This window comes from Saccopteryx leptura, chromosome 11 (genome assembly GCF_036850995.1).
Source record: "Saccopteryx leptura isolate mSacLep1 chromosome 11, mSacLep1_pri_phased_curated, whole genome shotgun sequence".
NCBI lineage: Eukaryota > Metazoa > Chordata > Mammalia > Chiroptera > Emballonuridae > Saccopteryx > Saccopteryx leptura.
Genome location: NC_089513.1, coordinates 13,302,304 through 13,321,755, shown reverse-complemented (window position 1 = coordinate 13,321,755; position 19,452 = coordinate 13,302,304). Strand labels below are relative to the sequence as shown.

Genomic DNA, 19,452 nt, shown 5'->3' with positions numbered 1-19,452 from the left:
AAGTCCATTTTGTCTGATATAAGTATTGCTACCCTAGCTTTTTTTTCATTTCCATTTGCGTGAAATACTTTTTCCATCCTTTTATCTTTAGTCTTTGTGCATCTTTTGTTTTAAGGTATGTCTCTTATAGACAGCATATATATGGTTCCTGTTTTCTTATCCATGCAGCTACCCTATGTCTTTTGATCAGATCATTTAATCCATTTACATTTAAGGTTATTATTGATATGTAATTATTTATTGCCATTTTATTCTTTAAAAATGTATTTCTCTTTGATCTGTTTACAACAGGCCCCTTAGCATTTCTTGCAGCATTGGTTTGGCTGTAGTGAATTTCTTGAGTTTTTTTGTGTGTGTGGAAAGCTTTTTATTTCACCTTCAATTTTAAATTGCTGGATGATAGTCTTGGTTGTAGGCTCTTGTTCTGCATTACTTTGAATATTTCTTGCCATTCCCTTCTGGCCTCAAGTGTTTCTGTTGAGAAGTCGGAAGTCATCCTTATGGGGGCTCCTTTGTGGGTGATAACCTTTTTTTCTCTAGCAGCTTTTAATATTTTCTCTTTATCATTTAGCTTTGGTATTTTAATTATGATGTGTCTTGGTGTAGATTTCTTTGGGTTTCTCTTTAATGGAGTTCTCTGTGCTTCTTGAACTTGTGAGATGTTTTCCTCCCTTAATTTAGGGAAGTTTTCAGCTATGATATATTTGAACAAAGTCTCTATCCCTTGTTCTTTTTCTTCTTCTTCAGGAACCCCTATGATGCGGATGTTATTTCTTTTCATGTTGTTACAGAGCTCTCTTAGAGTTTCTTCAGACTTTTTGAGTCTCTTTTCTTTTTTCTGCTCTGCTTCCGTGCCTTCATTTATCTTGTCCTTTAACTCACTGATTCAGTTCTCAGCTTCATCCATCCTGCTTTTAATTCCTTCCATTGTGTTCTTCATTTGTGATATTGTATTTGTCATTTCTGACTGATTCTTTTTTATTATTTCAATATCCTTTTTTATATTTGCTATCTCTTTATTTAGGTGTTCGTAATGACCATCTATTGTTCTAAGATCTTTAAGCATCCTAACAATCATTATTTTAAACTCTGCATCAAGTAATTTGGTTATATCTGACTCAGTCAGGTCCTTTTCTGGGGATTTCTCTTGATTCATTTGTGTTGCATTTCTCTGCCTTCTCATTTTGTTTTAGCCACTGGAGTCCACTGGGTGTGGCCTCTGAGTTCCCTAGGTGTGGTCTGTCTGTAGGCCCGCCACCCCTCTGCTGCTGCTGCCTAGGGCGTTCGGGTATAGGTGTTGCCGGTGTCAGCCCACTGGGGCTGTTGCTGTGGTTTCTGCCTCTCCTTCACGGAAGTGGCTGTGATCACGTGCTCAGGTGTACAAGCCTGGGTGGCCTCGGCCTTCGCCCAACCCCCGCAGGTGGAGTTATGCACCGCACCCAGCTACAAGCTTCGGCCCTGAAGGTAAGGGTGAGCACCTTTGTTCTACTGAGGGTGTCTGCCTGATTCCGGGCTTTCACCCCACCCCTCCAGGAGGAGCCCGCTCACGGGATGGCTGCAAGCCTTGGCTCCACTGGTGGTGCGGGGCTGCATGCCCACGCTCAGTCTCGGGACTCCGCCTGTTCTGGACTTTCGAGCTGGCTCCTCCCGCATCAGGCCACAAGCCTCGGTTCTGCGGGCAGGTCGAGGCTGCGCTCCTGCGCCCTTGCTCAAGGGCGGGTCTCCACTCCTTCCAGGGCTCCTGACCTTCCCCCACAGACTGGATTGCAGGCCCCCGGCAGCTGGGCTTGACCACTTTCACGCGTCCCCTCCTCCTCAGCCTGGTAAGACTGAGCTCACACCTGGGCCTCAGTTGTGGCTAGCAGGCTTCCGCCCCTGCCAAAAGAATCGCGCTCTCGCGTCCCACTGCCGCCCGCCCTCGGGCAAGCCTTCAGCCATGTGGGTGGGGGCACTGCAGCTCAGACCCTAAGACTTACTACTGTAATCCCGAAAGCTCCCTCCTTCTAAGCGACTCTGCTCTGAGTGCCACAGGAAAGCTTGTTTGGCTGGTGTCCTGCTTCCCTTTGCTGGTATTGCTGTTTCCAGAGGAAATATTCACTTCATATTTGGGGAGTGACTCGTCCCAGGGGTTAGGGTGGCTGTCTCTCAAAGTGTTTCTCCCTGTGCCTCCAAGATTACACTCTCTTCTCGCTGCTCTGGTCCTCTCCTCTCTCCCCGTCCCCCGGAGCCCTGGGTGAGTGGTTGTGAGAGAGGTGTTCTGCGCGGTCCCTTTAAGAAGAATCCTGGGTCTGAGAAACCAGTCTCTTTCTCACAAACAGTATCTTGACTTGTTTCCAGCTAAATACTGTCCTTACGCCTCTTCTGGGTTCTGGGGCTGCAGGCTGGGGCTTTGTTCCTGAGATTCAGGACACTCCCCTCTCTGCTAAACTCACTTCCCGCCACGCGGGTCTCTCCCGGCTGCCGTTTGCTCCGCTCCAGGGAGCTGGGCAGCCCTCTCCACATTTCCGCTTTTCCTACCAGTCTCAGTGTGGTTTCTTCAGTGTTCCTTGGTTGAAGAGTCCTCTTAGTTTAGTCCAAAGTTGGTTTTTCCAGATGATGGTTCTTAAAATTAAATTGTAATCCACTTTGGTTCTGGGAGGTGGAAGTTGGTACATCAGCCTACTCCATCGCCATCTTCTGTTTTGTTTTTTATTTAAGTGAGAGGCAGAGAGGCAGGGACAGACTCCTGCATGCACCCCAACTGGGATCCACCAGCAAGTTCCCTACCAAGCAATGCTCTGTCTGTCTGAGCTGCTGCTCCGTTGCTCAGCAACCAAGCTATTTTAGTGCTTATCGCGAGGCCATGGAGTTATCCTCAGCTCTGGAGGCCAAGTTTGCTCAAAGCATTTGAGCCATGGCTGTGGGAGGAGAAGAGAGGAGTGTGGAGAAGCAGATAGTTGTTTCTCCTGTGTGCTCTGAGCGGGAACTGAACCCGGGACTTCCACACACTGGGCTGACACTCTACCACTGAGCCAACTGGCCAGGGCCATGTGAATGATATTTTAAGTTTGATATACTTTTCACGGTGATAAAAATAACAGACCCTTACTTCTTCCTTTTCAGGAACATCTAATCTTCACAGTATGTTTATCGTATCAATACTCGGGACTGGAAGACACCATCGAGGAAAAGCAGGAAGTGAATGTGGGGAAACCTCTCATTGCTAAACTGGACATCCATCGAGGGCTGGGAAGGAAGACTTGCCTTCAAACCTGTGTCATGTGCAATGGCCCTTCCCAGGGCTCACCCTCCACCTCAGCAGGAGCCGGGCATTATCCTTCTTCTCAAGACTCCTTCCTTGGTGTTTACCATTCACACCTCGGTAGTTCGGGGAGCGTCATGCCACCCGATAGTTGTCGGTGCAGCCGGATGGCAGGTGCATTCATTTCCAGTCCTCATACGCACCGTTACTCGTGTCAGTTGGGCAGAAGCAACGTGCCAGTGGAGACAACTGACGAAATGCCATTCAGCTTTTCTGACAGGCTCAGGATTTCTGAAAAGTGACCGTCTTGTGTTTGAAAGTCATCGTAATTACTAGATGCCTCCTATGCAACAGTCCTTACGTGAAGTGAGGTGCTGTGAAAAGGCACACGTGTGTGTGTGTGTGTGCGCGCGCGCGCGCGTGTGTGTGTGTGTGTGTGTGTGTGTGTGTGTGTGTAGAGAGAGAGAGAGAATTAATAGCAGCTGTTTCACGGCAAGCTTGGGACTGTGAAATACTGGAATTATATTATTTAACCACAGCCTTCCTCGTCCTCTTTGCTCTTTTGAGGTTTTTGAATTGGCTGATTTGTTTTGTAAGAGCGAGGTATGGATGTATCTGTTTATTTGTAAATACCGAAAATATTTTCATTTTGACCACTCTGGATTAAGAACAGTGGGAATGGCATTATTGTAGAATAAGTCATCGTATTTTTTTAATTTATTTATTCATTTTAGAGAGGACGGGGAGAGAGAGAAAAGAGGTGAGGGGAGGAGCAGGAAGCATCAACTCCCATATGTGCCTTGACCAGGCGAGCCCGAGGTTTTGAACCGGCAACCTCAGTGTTCCAAGTTGACATTTATCTACTGCGCCATCACAAGTCATGCCAGTCCTTGTATTTTTAGAACCAGAAAAAGAACCTTGGTGCTCATCAGGCTTAACCTGGTTTTCTCAGCAGGAGAAACAGCTGGAAGCACATTGTGTAAGGTAGAGTCGGCCCTGGGCCTCCTGGTTCCTGGCCCGCTTTGATTCTGATACGCGGCCTTCCTCACGGGCTCCGAGATGGGTGTTGTTTGTGTAGATAGATTTAAAGATAGACATGTAAATTTATACATCTATACACAACCTAGAAATGTACAAACTTTCGTTTGTGATTATAGGACTTTGCTACAAATGTCAGTTAAGAGCTTTGTATATGATTTTTATGTAAAAGAAGCTGAAATTTTCTGGTCTAAGGTCATGAAAGCACATGAGAGGTGACAAAATGTATGTCTGTGTTGAAGCTGGGCAGCAGGACGGGCTGGCTGCTGGATCACCTTGGTAGCTGCCCGTCTGAATCGTACAAGCATTGGACGTGTCTTCCTCAACCTGTATTTTCTTTTTTCAGAGAAAGGAGGGGGTGGGGAGCAAGAAGCATCAACTCATGGTTGCTTCACTTTAGTTGTTCATTGGTTGCTTCTTGTATGTGCCTTGAACCAGTGACCTCGGGATTCCAGGTCGACACTTTGTCCACTAAGCCACCACAGGTCAGGTGCATGTGTTTTCTTATTGAATTTTACTCCCCTTAGGAGGTATCTTATCACCTTTGGTTCTGCCCAAGAGCAAGTTAAAGAGGCAGCTGTCGGTAAGGAAGAAAAAAATTGAGTTAGTAATTTTAAAATCCCAGGCCCAGGTTGCTTCACTGCTGTATTCCACCAGACATTTACAGATTAACACCAATCTTTACAAACTCTCCCCAAAAGCAGAAGACAAGAGAACACTTCCCAACTCATCTTTTGAGGCCAGTCTTACCCTGATATAAAACTAGACAAAGACATCACAAGAAAACTACATACCAATATCGGTTATGAATATAGATTTTAATATAACAAAATAAAAACAAACTGAATCCAGCAATATATAAAAAAGATTATACACCGTGACCAAATGAGATTTGTCTCAGGAATGCAACGTTAGTTTAACATTCAAAAAATCAATGTCATATGCAAATCTCATTCACAGTATTTACAGCCTATAAAGTCACCAACAATACTGATTTAGTGGACATAGAGCCATAGCTCCTGGGGGAAGTGTGTGTCTATTTACACACATGCATGTCAAATATATCATGATCTTAAGTCCTAAAAACAATTTTTCCTCGTATATTTCTTTATTGTACAAAAGAGTGATGTTCAGAGGTTTTAGGTGACATGCCTAAGGCTGCCCCACGAGCAGGAGCCAAGTTGGAATTCAGACCTGCTCAGCTGGCCCCAGGGCCCGAGCTTCTTGCGCTCCACTGCCTGCCCCTACCTTCTCCATCCTCTGCTGGTCTCTGTAGGAGAGTGGGAACCAGAAGGCATTACTGTCCGTGTTCAAACTCAGCTGAGAGCATGCACATCCGGGAACTCCAGATCCTCACAGGTCTGCATGTGATCATACACGTGCTGCAAGGATTGATTTGGGGATAACAGATACAGTAGCAAAGTCACAAATTGGGAATCCTGACTACTGTGGATCATATTCATAAAGGATAAAATTACCACACAGTTGTCTTGATCGATGCAAAAAAAGCACTTGGTAAAACTCAGCACCCTTTCATGATAAGAATAGTCACGTCCTCAACATGGGAAAGGGCTTCTATGAAAAGCCCACACCTAACATCACAGTTCACGGCAGCAGACTGGAAGCTGAATGCTTTCCTCCTAAGATCAGGAAGAAAACTAGGGTGTTCTTTCTCACCACTTCTATTCCACATCGTACTCGAGCTTCCAACCGTGGCAATTGGGCAAGAGAAAGAAAAAAGTAAAACTAGATGTATTTACAGGTGACATCTCATTACACAGAAAGTCCTAGGTAATTCATATAAAATCAAATGAGTTCAGCAGATTACAAGATAGATAGATACAAAAATCAGGGAGGGGTTTTTTTTTGGGGGGGGTTGGATGAATGACAGCTTTACTTTTTACACTTAAAGGCTAATGAAAAACTATAATGAATTCTGTTAAAGAAAATGCATCTCAGTTACAAACTCTGGTAATTATATTTACTCATTAAATACTATTAAGGTTTTCTAAAACACAACTTGAAAACTTCCAGCATGAACATTTCATTCTCAGTACAAAGGATTCAAGACCTTTGAATATGTGTTACATATATATGTGTTACATATATCAGGGCTAGATTACAGATGATCATAGTCATCATCTGCCCATTTTCTTCTCAATGCATGTGATGGTGCATTGGCAGTCTTTTATGTTGACACCATATTGATGACAATAAGAATGTTTTTAGACCTAGTTAATGATCATTCAGAACATTCTGAACTGCTGATGTTGCAGAAATTGATGTTTGTACAGCTGGGGTCTGCGAAGTGAGCATCTGGACTGTAAACCTTTGCCTTGTGAGGGACATTGAGTCCCTACTTCAGTTGAAACTGACATCGTTTGTGGGGTTGGTGTGCCACATGTGGGAGTCTTTGGTCTCCCTGCAGCTGAGTTGACACTAACTGTGGAACTGTTGTCCTTTCCACAGAAGTAGATATTTTTCTTTATAAAGACTTAAGTCTATAGTTTGGAACAGTTCAGAAGTATCGATCAGGTGGCAGTCTAGGGCTTGGATGTGGCTTGGTCAATGGCAAGGGCATTTGATTTCTTTGCCTTGCAACATTTAATAAACACTCATTGGGGGAGGAGAGGTAGAGGATTGATCAGCACGATGCTGGACTGTAGTCGCATGTCATCGGTGTCCATAGCTTTCCCCGCAATGCTTGACTGAATTTCTGCATTATCTAGAATTGTAGTCACATATCAGAAGGCTAAGTCCAGTATCTGATTTCTAAATCTTGGCTAATTCTATAATCCTCATAGCCTTCAGGATTCGTGCCATCATCTCTGCATCTTTCAGCATGTTCTGGGGAGAAGCTATCCTGCCAGATTCCACAATATCAAACTTCTCGAGCTAAATCACCCACATTAGTGCGTTTCAGTCCCGATCTGGATGCAAGCTCTTTGTCTGGCATGGTTTTTCCAACCCCTGGTGGACAGATAAGCAGGATATTCGGAAGCAACATGGTCCTCAACACGATGGCTCTTCAGTTTTATCTCTATACTAGCAGTGAACATTCTGAAATTGATTTCTTTTCATTCTGTTTGCTTTTTCCCCCTTTTTATTGAATTTGTTGGGGCGACACTGCTTAACAAAATCATACCGGTTTCAGGTGCACAGTCCTACATCTGCACATCATCTGTACACTGTACTATTGCGTGTTGACCATCCCACAGCAGCAGCAAGATGAATAAAACTATAAAATATGTTTGAAAGAAATAAAAGACCTGAATACATGGAAAGACATCTTTGTTCATGGACTGAAAGACTTAACATTGCCAAAATGGAATGTTGCCCACATTGGTTTCCAGATTCAATGCCGTTCCCATCAAAATCCCAGGGGACGTTTTTGCAGAAATTGACAGGCTGAGGATAAAATTCATATGGAAGTGTAAGGGACTCACAGCCAAAACAACTGAAAAAGAATATAGTTGAAAGACTTAAAGACTTCACATTTTAACAATTTCAAAACTCAACTACAAAGCTTCAGTCCTCAGTGTGGTACTGGCATAAAGATAGAGGTATAGATCAAGGGAATGTAATTTTAGAGTTTAGAAATAAACCCATATGTTTATGAATTGATTTTTTCTTCCATTCTCTGCCTAGAAAAAGATTCTGTGTGGACTGAAGGGAGTGAGAGTGATGAGGAAGCAATGAGAACAGACAGAATGATGGGTCGAGGGGGCAAGTTGTCCTAGTGCCCAAAGAGGAGGTGGCTTCAAGCAGAGTCTAGACACAATTATCTGTTACCTCTTACCAGTCTCCCTGCCCATAAGTAATGAAGCCAAACAATTGTGTGAGCCATGCTGTGGTCCAAATGCTGTCTCAGGATAGCTCAAAATGAACAGATGGCTCAGAACCAGAAGGCTCCTAACTCCCCCAGTGAATTGATGTTTTGACAAGGTTACCAATACCATTCAGTGAAGGAGTTGTCAACAGAAAGTCCTAGGAAAACCACAAAGCCACATGCTTATACCATATACAAATTTTAATTCAAAATGGATCATAAACCTCAATATATGAGCTAAAACTATAAAACACTTTTAAAAAGAAAACGTAAATCTTTGTGATCTTGGGCTAACCAATAGTTTCTTAGATACAACACCAAAAACACAAGCAACAAAGGGGGGAAACATTGGACATCTTCAAAATTAACTTCTATGCTTGAAAGAATGCTATCAAGAAAGTGAGAGGACAAGCCACAGAATGGGAAAACATTTTTGAGAAGTCATATCTGGTAAGGGACTTGTATCTGTAATATATAAAGAACTCTTATAATAGGACATATACATATATATATAAATGCTAGTGCTTAATTATGGTTATTATAGAGCAGTAACCAGTGAACGGTCCAGTGGACTGTCTGTGATATGGGTATGTCTTGTCTGCATATTTTTTATGGTAGCCTCTAACACCATGTGGTCACTCAGTGGTCAAAATACAGCTAGTGCATGGAACTGAATTTTTTTATTTTAGTTTTAATTTAAATAGCCACATCTAGCTAATAGCTTCCATATTTGATTAAGCTGTGGTAGGAAGTAGGGCTAAAAGTTGGGTAAGGTAACAGGACTTTCACTTTATACTCTTGTATAGTTGAAAAAAAATTTTTTGTATTTTTCTGAAGTGAGAAGCAGAGAAGCTGAGAGACAGACTCCCACATGCGCCCAACTGGGATCCACCCAGCATGCCCACCAGGGGGTGATGCTCTGCCCATCTGAGGTGTTGCTCTGCTGCAACCAGAGCCATTCTAGCACCTGAGGTGGAGGCCATGGAGCCATCCTCAGTGCCCGGGCCAACTTTGCTCCAATGGAGCCTTGGCTGCGGGAGGGGAAGAAAGAGAGAGAAAGGAGGTGGAAGGGTGGAGAAGCAGATAGGTGCTTCTCCTATGTACCCTAGCAGGGAATCGAACCTGGGACTTCCACACGCCAGGCCAACACTCTACTGCTGAGCCAACTGGCCAGGGCATATATTTGAATTTTTAAACTAAACATATTTATCATTTTGAAACTTTTCAATAACTGAAAAAATGTTATATTTTTTGTCTTTTCTGTCAGCCATTGCCTTTATTTTACTTGAATCTCTTATACCATTTGCTCTGTAATATTAGCATAGGATTTATATACTCCAGTGGAATTTAGTCCATGCAACCTTTCAATGCTAATTCTAAATTGAGGACTTGATTAGGATAGTAAAGTTTCATTCAAATCCAAAGTTAGTATTTGATTCTGGGGAAGGGGTATTCCCTGTACAGTAACTAAAAATTTTAAAGTAGTAGTTATAAGTTAGATGTTTCCTAATTTAAGAAAAATCAACTATCAATAGATGTGATCATATGCATACAAATCATCAAAGTGTTATCTGTCTAGAGATGAATGGGTTAAATGAATAGAGGGGCAGCACACCCTTAGGAAAGGCAGTCTGTAGAGAAGACTGATGGAAAAGCCCCTCCGACTTCCCACATCTTCAGTCTCCAGTGTTTATTTTCATGTGTCTGACTCGCACGTGAAGCAACAATGTGGTGGTCTCATCACAAACCAGTCTTTTGACTTGTCAGACTCATTAAAGGTCAATCATGTAGCCACAGCTCAGATATTGATATATTGACACAAAATCGACACAAGTTTAAATATTACTTTGGGCCTGACCAGGCCATGGCGCAGTGGATAGGGCATCGGACTGGGATGCAGAGGACCCGGGTTCGAAACCCTGATGTCGTCAGCCTGAGTGTGGGCTCATCTGGTTTGAGCAAGGCTCACCAACTTGAGCCCAAGGTCACTGGCTTGAGCAAGGGGTCACTGGCTCTGCTGTAGCCCCCCAGTCAAGGCACATATGAGAAAGCAGTCAGTGAACAACTAAGGAGCCCCAATGAAGAATTGATGCTTCTCATCTCTCTCCCTGTCTGTCTCTCTCTATCTGCCCCTCTCTCTGTCTCTTTCTCTGTCAAAAAAAAATATATCACTATGACATCTGATTTTCTTTTTTTACTTTTAAGGGTGTTGGTTGGTTTTTTTTAAACAAAAGGCCTGTTAATTTTGTGGTTTCCTGTTATTTGAATTTTCCCCTGGTATTTATATACTATCATTGCTTTTAATTGTCAACAGATGCCAAATACCTGGAAATTACACATTACTTTTGTGCGTTTATCCATGTTGACCTTGTTTGACTTTGTGAATCTTATCCAGGTCTAACTAACATATATTTTTCTATATTTTCTCCTGAATTATGTGACAGAGTTCTCAGAATAATATATAAAATTAGTAAAGAAAATATGCCCAGAACATGAGGATATTTGTATAAATGTACATTATTTTAGTTTCCAATTTCACAACATGAAAAATATTTCAGCAACAGACACAAAATTTGGCTTCCCTAAAGAGGAGTCTGAGTCCTGGTCACTATTCCACCCAAACTCACTTGGTGAAAGACAGCTTGTGTCTACTATTTTAGTAAAATGAGTGGTTCACCAATATTATGGGAGCTTAAGGCATAAATGTTTGTGCAAAAGAAGGGAGGCAAATAGGCCTTTGAGGTAGGGCGTGTCACTTTCTATAAGCTACAAACTAATGTTTTATACACAGGGTCTCATTTAACTCTGCCTTGCAGTCAGAGATGAATAAACTAATTGTTAGGCTAATCCAAGATGTCAACTGACCCTGGTAGCCCAAGTGGCAAGTGGCAGGAAGGCTCAAACCCAGAACAGAACCCCGTTATGTTTTCCACCATGCTGCTGCTTCGTATCCAATAATGAAGAGGTACACAGTCATTGTTGAGTAATAAATGCTGAGTAGATGCAAAAGTGATGACATTAAATGCTCATATTTGGTGGGGTTTTAAATATCGTGTCTAAGGACCTGGCTGGTAGCTCAGTGGATAGAGCATCAGCCTGGTGTATGGACATCCCGGGTTCGATTCCCAGTCAGGACACACAAGAGAAGCTACCATCTGCTTCTCTTCCCCTTCCTTTCCCCCTTTTCTCTTTCTTCCCCTCCTGCCAGTGGCTCAATTTGTTTGAACATTGGCCCCAGGCACTGAGGATAGTTCGACTGGTCTGAGAGCATCAGGCTTAGTCACTAAAAATAGCTCAATTGATTCAAGCATCGGCCCTAGAGGGGTTTTGCCAAGTGGATCCTAGTTGGGGCACATGTGGAAGTCTGCCTATTTTCCCTCCTCTCACTTAGGAAAAGAAAAAAAATCATGTCTAAGAGATACAAATATTTGAAGTTTGCAAGCAACCATCTTCCACTGAAAACAGAAGGAATGGCATCTTGAATTGAATAACTTGATTTTGGTGTTTTTCCACCAAGCGGAAAAAGAGCCAACAGTGGTGATGGCATATGAATGTGAACAGTGTGGCTTAATATTTCATTCTAAGTATATGAAAAATATTTTTAAATATTTAAACATTATTTTTAAAAGAGAAAGTAATTTACCACCTCTATGAAAGACACAGGTCGTATTCCAAGAATTTTCAAAGTAGTTAACGTAAAATTAGTAATATTGTATTATGCTCAAGAGTTCTGACGGAACGCTGTCTAAAATATTTTTAATTTTTTTTTTTTTTTTTTTTTTTTTTTGCATTTTTCCGAAGCTGGAAACAAGGAGGCAGTCAGACAGACTCCCGCATGCGCCCGACCGGGATCCACCCGGCATGCCCACCAGGGGGCGATTTTCTGCCCATCTGGGGCGTCGCTCTGTTGAATCCAGAGCCATTCTAGCGCCTGGGGCAGACGCCACAGAGCCATCCTCAGCGCCCGGGCCATCTTTGCTCCAATGGAGCCTTGGCTGCGGGAGGGGAAGAGAGAGACAGAGAGGAAGGAGAAGGGAAGGGGTGGAGAAGCAGATGGGCGCTTCTCCTGTATGCCCTGGCCAGGAATCGAACCCGGGACTCCTGCATGCCAGGCTGATGCTCTACCACTGAGCTAACCGGCCAGGGCCTTTTAAAAATATTTTTGCGTGCGGAGGACCCGGGTTCGATTCCCGGCCAGGGCACACAGGAGAAGCGCCCATTTGCTTCTCCACCCCTCTGCCACGCTTTCCTCTCTGTCTCTCTCTTCCCCTCCCGCAGCCAAGGCTCCATTGGAGCAAAGATGGCCCGGGCACTGGGGATGGCTCTGTGGCCTCTGCCTCAGGCGCTAGAGTGGCTCTGGTCGCAACATGGCGACGCCCAGGATGGGCAGAGCATCGCCCCCTGGTGGGCAGAGCTTCGCCCCTGGTGGGCGTGCCGGGTGGATCCCGGTCGGGCGCATGCGGGAGTCTGTCTGACTGTCTCTCCCTGTTTCCAGCTTCAGAAAAATGAAAAAAGACATCTTCCCTAAGGGCTGTGGTCATTTTTATTATACACTATCTTCCATGTGTCTCTGTCTCCCCCTTCTGGCAGACTCGGGTGCTGACGCTGTCATCTGACCTCACTGTCCCCTACTCTGTGCCCAGTTTGGGTAACTGGCTTTGTCTCCCTTTCCAATTTCCTGTTCTAACAGTTGACCTCCTACCGGAGTCTGGTGGGTTTTATTTTTTTATTTTATTTATTCATTTTTTACAGAGTCAGAGAGAGGGATAGATAGGAACAGACAGACAGAAACAGGGAGAGATGAGAAGCATCAATCATTAGTTTTTCGTTGGGACACCTTAGTTGTTCATTGATTGCTTTCTCATATGTGCCTTGACCTCAGGCCTTCAGCAGACCGAGTAACCCCTTGCTCGAGCCAGCAACCTTGAGTCCAAGCTGGTGAGCTTTGCTCAAACCAGATGAGCCTGCGCTCAAGCTGGCGACCTTAAGAGTCTCAAACCTGGGTCCTCCACATCCCAGTCCAACGCTCTATCCATTGTGCCACTGCCTGGTCAGGCTGGAGTCTGGTGGTTTTTAAACTATCCAGAGCAGCTTCTCTCTGAAAGGCTGAAAGTAGGGCTCCTCACCTCTATTTCACCTGGAATGACTCTGCTTTTGTCTGTTTGTAGACAACCCTCCCAGGTTGGCTTTGGTTTGCGCGTAAAATGTTTCCCAGCCAGAAACCACAGGTCTCCACTCACCAGATGTCACCGTTGCTTGGAGGGTCTGCCCTCACTCACACAGCCATTCTGCATACCAGCTGGGTGACTGAGCAGCCTACAACCCTGACAAAAAGGGGAGGGGAAAATCCCTACTGAGCTGTAAGGGCCTCTAGCCTCCCTGTTAAAGGAAGAGTTAACAGGCCAGTCTGTCTGAGCTGCCAATGACAAAGTCCGTATGAGCGAGTACTGACCAGCAGTGTTGGTCAATGGCCCAAAACCTTGCCCTCAGATCGACTGTGTCACTCAAGATGAGGCTTGCTGGTAGGCACTAATAACAAGGCCAGGCGCCATTTGATACCCCCGTTTGAATGCGTTATTGTTAACTAGGTATTCTAGGTATTAAGTTTCTTTTTTTTTTTTTCTACTTTTATTAATTTTTAGAGAGGAGAGAGAGAGAGAGAGAGAGAGAGAAGGGGGAGGGAGGAGCAGGAAGCATCAACTCTCATATGTGCCTTGACCAGGGAAACCAGGGTTTTGAACCGGTGACCTCAGCATTCCAGGTCAATGCTTTATCCACTGCGCCACCACAGGTCAGGCCGGTATTAAGTTTCTTAAACCCAGATTTTACACTTTGGTGTCACCTGTCCTGGTTGTGGCCCTGGGAGGGATATGGTTTCAAGGCACGTGGTGGCATGGCCACCAGCGGGCAAGCAAAGCCTGTTTGTCAGGAAAGGCCAGGTGGGCAGCACACTGGGTCAGCTGGCCCACCCTTGCCCTCTGCAGAAGCCCAGCTGGGTAGACGGCCAACTCACACCAAAGGCAGTTTAGTGAGCACGGTAGGGACGAGGGAAGACCAGCTGAATACAGTGGTAAGAGCCAGACCATGCCGGGCTCTGCATTGCATGCTAAGTTTTGTAATCGCCCTCTTGGCAATTGGCAGGCTTTGATGGAGGTCAGACGGGCACGACACACCGCGTTCATGTTCCGGAAGTCGGGTCAGCTGGGAGTGGCCAGGAGACAGGGAGCTCTTGAGAGAGACCCTTGCAGAGATGGGGACTGAAAGTGGCCAGGACACCTAGAACTCCATGTTAGAAAGGAATTTGGGGCGTGTGGCAATGGCGGAAAGACAGGCCAATGACAGGGTGCACCCCGGAGGAACAAGCAGGGGAAGGCCACACCCCCAGGGAGGCTAGGGGCCAGAGCCCACCTCGGGGACAGTTGAAGCTCACCTTGCCCAAAAGGGGAGAGAGCACAGTCCAGGTAATCTGAAAATGGCTTGCTATTAACAGTGCCAGCCTGCACCATCCCAGAGGAGGGGGCAAACCAGTGAGAAACGCTCGGGCCCCAGCAGGGAGGGACCAGCAGAGCACCTGTGTGGGGACCTGCGGAGATTCAAGGTACCCCTTTCAGGACTGCTGGCTCTCCTGCAGGCCTCCTAGGCCTGCTCCTGCTCCTTCCTGCCAGGCCTGGCGGACCTTGGATTTTCCCTCTGGCTGAGGCCTGGGGAGGCTATGAGCTGAGACTACCAGCAGAGGGCAGCACAGGCTAGAGTTTGTCTTTGGCTCTCAGGTCTGGGGAGCCAATTTGCACATTGCCAAGTCTGTGTGGGTAGAATGCACCATGGAGCAATTTTGTGTTTTTACAACCTGGAGCTTACACACACTCAGGGCCCACTCATCCAGCCTGTGATTTACCGCCATGACAAGGGAGGCACGGGGAGCCGCAGGAGGGCCAGGGGACCTGAGGAACGCGTAAGGAAAGGCTGCCGGGGCCTTTGGTTGGCAGTCAGGCGCAGCCAAGCTGTGAGCCAGTCCCTGCAGTGGCTGCTCCTGTCTCGCCTCCTGTCCTCTCTCCCCCGCGACCCTGGTCCAGACAGCATAGAGACACCATGAGAAGCACCCACAGTCCTGAGCATGGGCTTGGCCACGTGTCACTGAACCATCTGAGGGAGGCTCCTGCCTCCTGCCCACCTGGGGTCCCTCTTGGGAGGGGTCAGGGCACAGGAGCAAAAGAGCCTACAGTTCCAGCTGAACTTTGAAACTTCCACATCCAGCCAGAAATACAGAAGGAATGCAGAAGGCTTCCCAGAAGATGGGACCCTAAGTAAAAATTAATTAAGAAGAGGAAGGAGATGTGACCCAGGATTTACTCCTCTTAAAATTGAGTGTCGCCTGACCTGTGGTGGCGCAGTGGATAAAGCATCAACCTGGAAATGCTGAGGTCGCTGGTTCGAAACCCTGGGCTTGCCTGGTCAAGGCACATATGGGATTTGAGGCTTCCAGCTCTTCCCCCCCTTCTCTCTCTCTGTCTCTCTCTCCTCTCTAAAAATGAATAAATAAAATTAAAAATTAAAAAAATTAAAAAAATTTTTAAATTGAGTGTCAATCATGGTTGAAGGTCTTAGGTCCTGCCCACTCTACTTTTATTTTTTATGATTTTTTTTAATTGTGGTAAAATATACATAAGACTGTACCATCTTTTCCATTTGAAGTGTATAGTTCAATAATGTTAAGTGTATTCACATTGTTCCCACGCTACATTTTTATCGTGATTTCTCCTGTACAGCACCTGCGGCAGAGGGCGATGCCTCAAGTGAGCCTCCAAGAAAAGGCAGAGGCCCCGAGAATAATTTCCCCGAGAAGAACGTGGTGGGTTTGAGAGGTTTTTCAAGCCACTGGGCACCTGTGAATATCCGGAACAACTCTGCCCTGGGAGCTAGGGGCAGGGGAGCGGTGGGAGACGTTATATCCTACACATTTCAACCCTATCTGCCCCCACACCTTCCCCGTGCATTGGCCAGACAGAAGCTACAATGCAAGCAAGACCCTGAACCCCAATACTAACAGTGGGTACACCTTTGGTGAGCCTGGCGTCATACTAACTGCTTTGCTTATCGGGCCTTTGAGAGGGAAGTGCTGTCCTGTGCCTGTCACAGGAGGAAGCTGAAGCTGGCCGCTGGCCTGAGGCCACAGAGGAAGCTGTCCGTGAAGCCTGGATGTGGCCCCCCGCAGCCTGGCTCCAGCGCGTGGCTTTCATGACCTCACCTTGGCCGGCCCTGCGCTGGCGTGTGCAGCGATGAGAGAAACCAGGCGTTCCTGTGCTGGGGGTGGCGGTGGGGGTGGGGTCGGGAGTGGTAGAAAGGTGAGCTTCCCGTCTGGGACACTGTCACAGTCACCGGTCCTGATGGGCTAGAATTGCCCCTGATCTGCCCATTGTGATGGGTAAATTGATTTCCACATGACAACTTTCACGAGGGGTGTCGGCGCAACCACAGGAGTACTCACATCACACTCGCTCACCAACCATCCCACCTCTACTGCATGCTTTGGGGGGGGGGGGATGTCACCCAAGGAGCTAAGAAAATCCAGAATGGTTTTTTTTATTTTAGATTTTATTCATTTTTAGAGAGGAGAGAGAAAAGAGGGGGAGGAGCAGGAAGCATCAACTCTAACCAACTGAGCTACCCTGCCAGGGCTACTCTTAGTTCTTTAAAATGCAGTTTGGAAAAAAAAATGCAAGATAGTGGACAGTGAGGCCCCAGCCAGGTAGCTCAGTTGGTAAGAGCGTCGTCCCCATACACCAAGGTTGTGGGTTCGATCCCTAGTCAGGGTACATGTGGAAAACAGCCAACAAATGGACAGCTAAGTGGAACAACAAACGATCCCTCCCCTTTCACTCCCTCTCTTTTTCTCTCCCTTCCTTTCTGTCTCTCTAAAATCAATCAATAATTTTTTTAAAAAAACATAGTGGATGGTGAAAAAAGTTTGAAAACAACATTATTCCCGGTGTACCACGCAGCTGAGCGCTCAGTGATTTGATGAACTTCTCCAGTCTTTAGCTTTTGATGTATCTGACCTTCCCCCCCAACCGGTACCCACCCATTGTTGTGGGGAGAGGATGGGGGGAGGGCCCCGAGCTCCTCTAATTGGTGACAGCCCACATCTGCTTGTTTCTCACCAGCTAACTGTACTTACCAAACAAAATGTCCAGCCATTAGTGCCCAGCGGCCGCCCGCTGGCAGCGGATTCGTGCCTAAACGCACACACTCTCCTTTATTCCCTCTCTTTGTTCTTTGTTTTTCATAATCGAGGCCTGCTTTTACTCAAATGTATGAGTGGATGATACTTCGAATGTCCTTTCAGATAAGAGTGTTTCACAGATGTTGAGCACTAAAAAATAAAAAGAACATAGAATCTCAAACAGCAAATGATGCCGCGTGTAGAGACAACCCCGCCCACTGCCCCGGGTGGGTGGGCCAAGTCCGCACCCCTTTTCAGCGTCTGTTTTGTTTGTTTCCGGCCTTGACACCAGCGTTCACGTTGCCAGATGCAGCCGCATTGCGTGGCTGTGGGTATTTGCAGATCCTTTGCCCAGTCGGTGGTTTCCGCGTGTGTTATCTGCCTCCCGTGCTTCCTGGCCATCCTTAGAACCATGCGTGTGCCCTCTCTCCAGCCCCATGCCCCCTCTGGGTCCTTTGCCAGGAAGTACCTCCAATGAGCTGGCTCATCCAGGACTTATCAGTTAAAACAAACTATTTCTGGCTTGATCGGCATGGAGCCAGGGTTTGCAGAGACAATAGCATATGCATTCTGTACTTGGGGGATGTCACTCTCCTCCCGTCCTGTTGGATCAACTTCAACGTCCAGTTGGATTTCTTTCAACCACGGTTTCTCAACCTCCAGCTACTGAAATTGGGGAGCGGGTCATTCTTTTTTTTTTTTTTTTTTTCTTTTTTAGAGAGGAGAGAGAGAGACAGAGAAGAGAGAAGGGGGGAGGAGCTGGAAGCATCAACTCCCATACATATGGGAGTTGATGTGCCTTGACCAGGGAAGCCCAGAGTTTCGAACCGGCGACCTCAGCATTTCCAGGTCGACGCTTTATCCACTGCGCCACCACAGGTCAGGCCAGGGAGTGGGTCATTCTTGGTAGTGGGAAGCTGTCCTGGGAACTGGGGGGTATTTTAGCAGCAGGGTACCCCTGGCCTCCGCCTACTCCATGCCAGTAGCATCACCCTAAATTTTGACGTCCAAAAACGTCTCCAGACATGGCCAAACGTCTTCCGAGGAGTATTGCCCCGCGTTGAGAATTGCTGATGTGGGAGTTAGAAGCCAGGGGTGTCGCAAAACATCCTGCAATGCACAGGACAGCCCCACCACCAAGCATTATCTGGCCCCAAATGTCAACAGTGCAGAGAGGGAGACTCCCCAGACAGTTTAGCCTAGCATTAGTCCCATCTCGTATGTTACGGGCAGCCTAACAGACTTGTCTGATACACCCCTGGCTACTGTTTTCTCCCCATACAATCAAAGGGTTGAAAGAGTCTAAAGTTGCAAAATCCAAGCTTTGTAGAGGGAAAGCATGCTTGTCCTAAACTTGGGGCTGTCCCAAACATTGCCTAGACGGAGCCAGTCACCCTTCGAAGGGAAAAGAGAGCGGGGAATCAGGGTTCCAGGGACAGTGAGCGACAGGATGCTGAGAGTGTTGTAGGAAAATGCCTGAGAGATTAAATTACAGCCTTGAGACAAGTCTTGGGTGTGGACTTGGGAACGCCAAGTCCTGTGGGGGCAGAACGCAGGCAAGCCCTACTAAGATTGTTTATAGGAAGCAGCTGATCCCTACAGCCATTTTCCTACATGCCTGGGGGGCATTGGTTGGTCTTCTTTCTCTGCACCTGAATCCATTGTAGACTAATTTCACCCAGGCTCTGCAAATTTGCTTGATGAGCAAAGACTCGAATAAATACAATGAGGCTGCAGAGATCTGGGCTCTCAGTCCTAGAGGCTGGGAATCCCCGTACCCATTGTGTCTTGTGTGTGATTTTTCTTAAGTCCTGCAGCGCCTTCTTTTTGTGCACACCCATGGCTGAGCTGGTGTCGGCAGGTGTGATGGTCATTGTAACCTCAGTGCTGACCCAAGGGACCATGGTTTCTGTGGACTCTTCCACTGGGGACCTCAAAGCCACAATACCGGTTGGACAGTGAGAAATCTGGTGTGCTCGGGGGCTGTGTGGGCAACAGTTCATGCTGTGACGCAGAGACAGTGACGGGCCAGGTCCAGTCCTGGAAACCCACTACCAGATCTGACAACAGGACAGATTTGGGACTAGGATCATCTGGGAGGTTCTGGGTACCATCTGCTTGTCT

At 46.4% G+C, this 19,452-nt stretch overlaps 1 protein-coding gene and 1 pseudogene across 2 annotated transcripts in view; one reads left to right on the top strand and one right to left on the bottom strand.

The window, feature by feature from the left end:
* MALT1 (MALT1 paracaspase) overlaps positions 1-5,089 on the top strand; it is a 56,657-nt gene extending 51,568 nt beyond the window's left edge. For both annotated transcript variants that reach the window (XM_066352231.1, XM_066352230.1), the window contains one exon: positions 3,103-5,089. In XM_066352231.1, the coding sequence (XP_066208328.1) occupies positions 3,103-3,543 (441 nt within the window). In that variant the 3' untranslated portion in view covers positions 3,544-5,089. The remainder of the gene's footprint in view (positions 1-3,102) is intronic.
* A 64-nt stretch (positions 5,090-5,153) lies between these two features.
* On the bottom strand, positions 5,154-19,202 carry LOC136382874 (transcription initiation factor TFIID subunit 9-like; annotated as a pseudogene).
* Between the last annotated feature and the right edge of the window lie 250 nt (positions 19,203-19,452).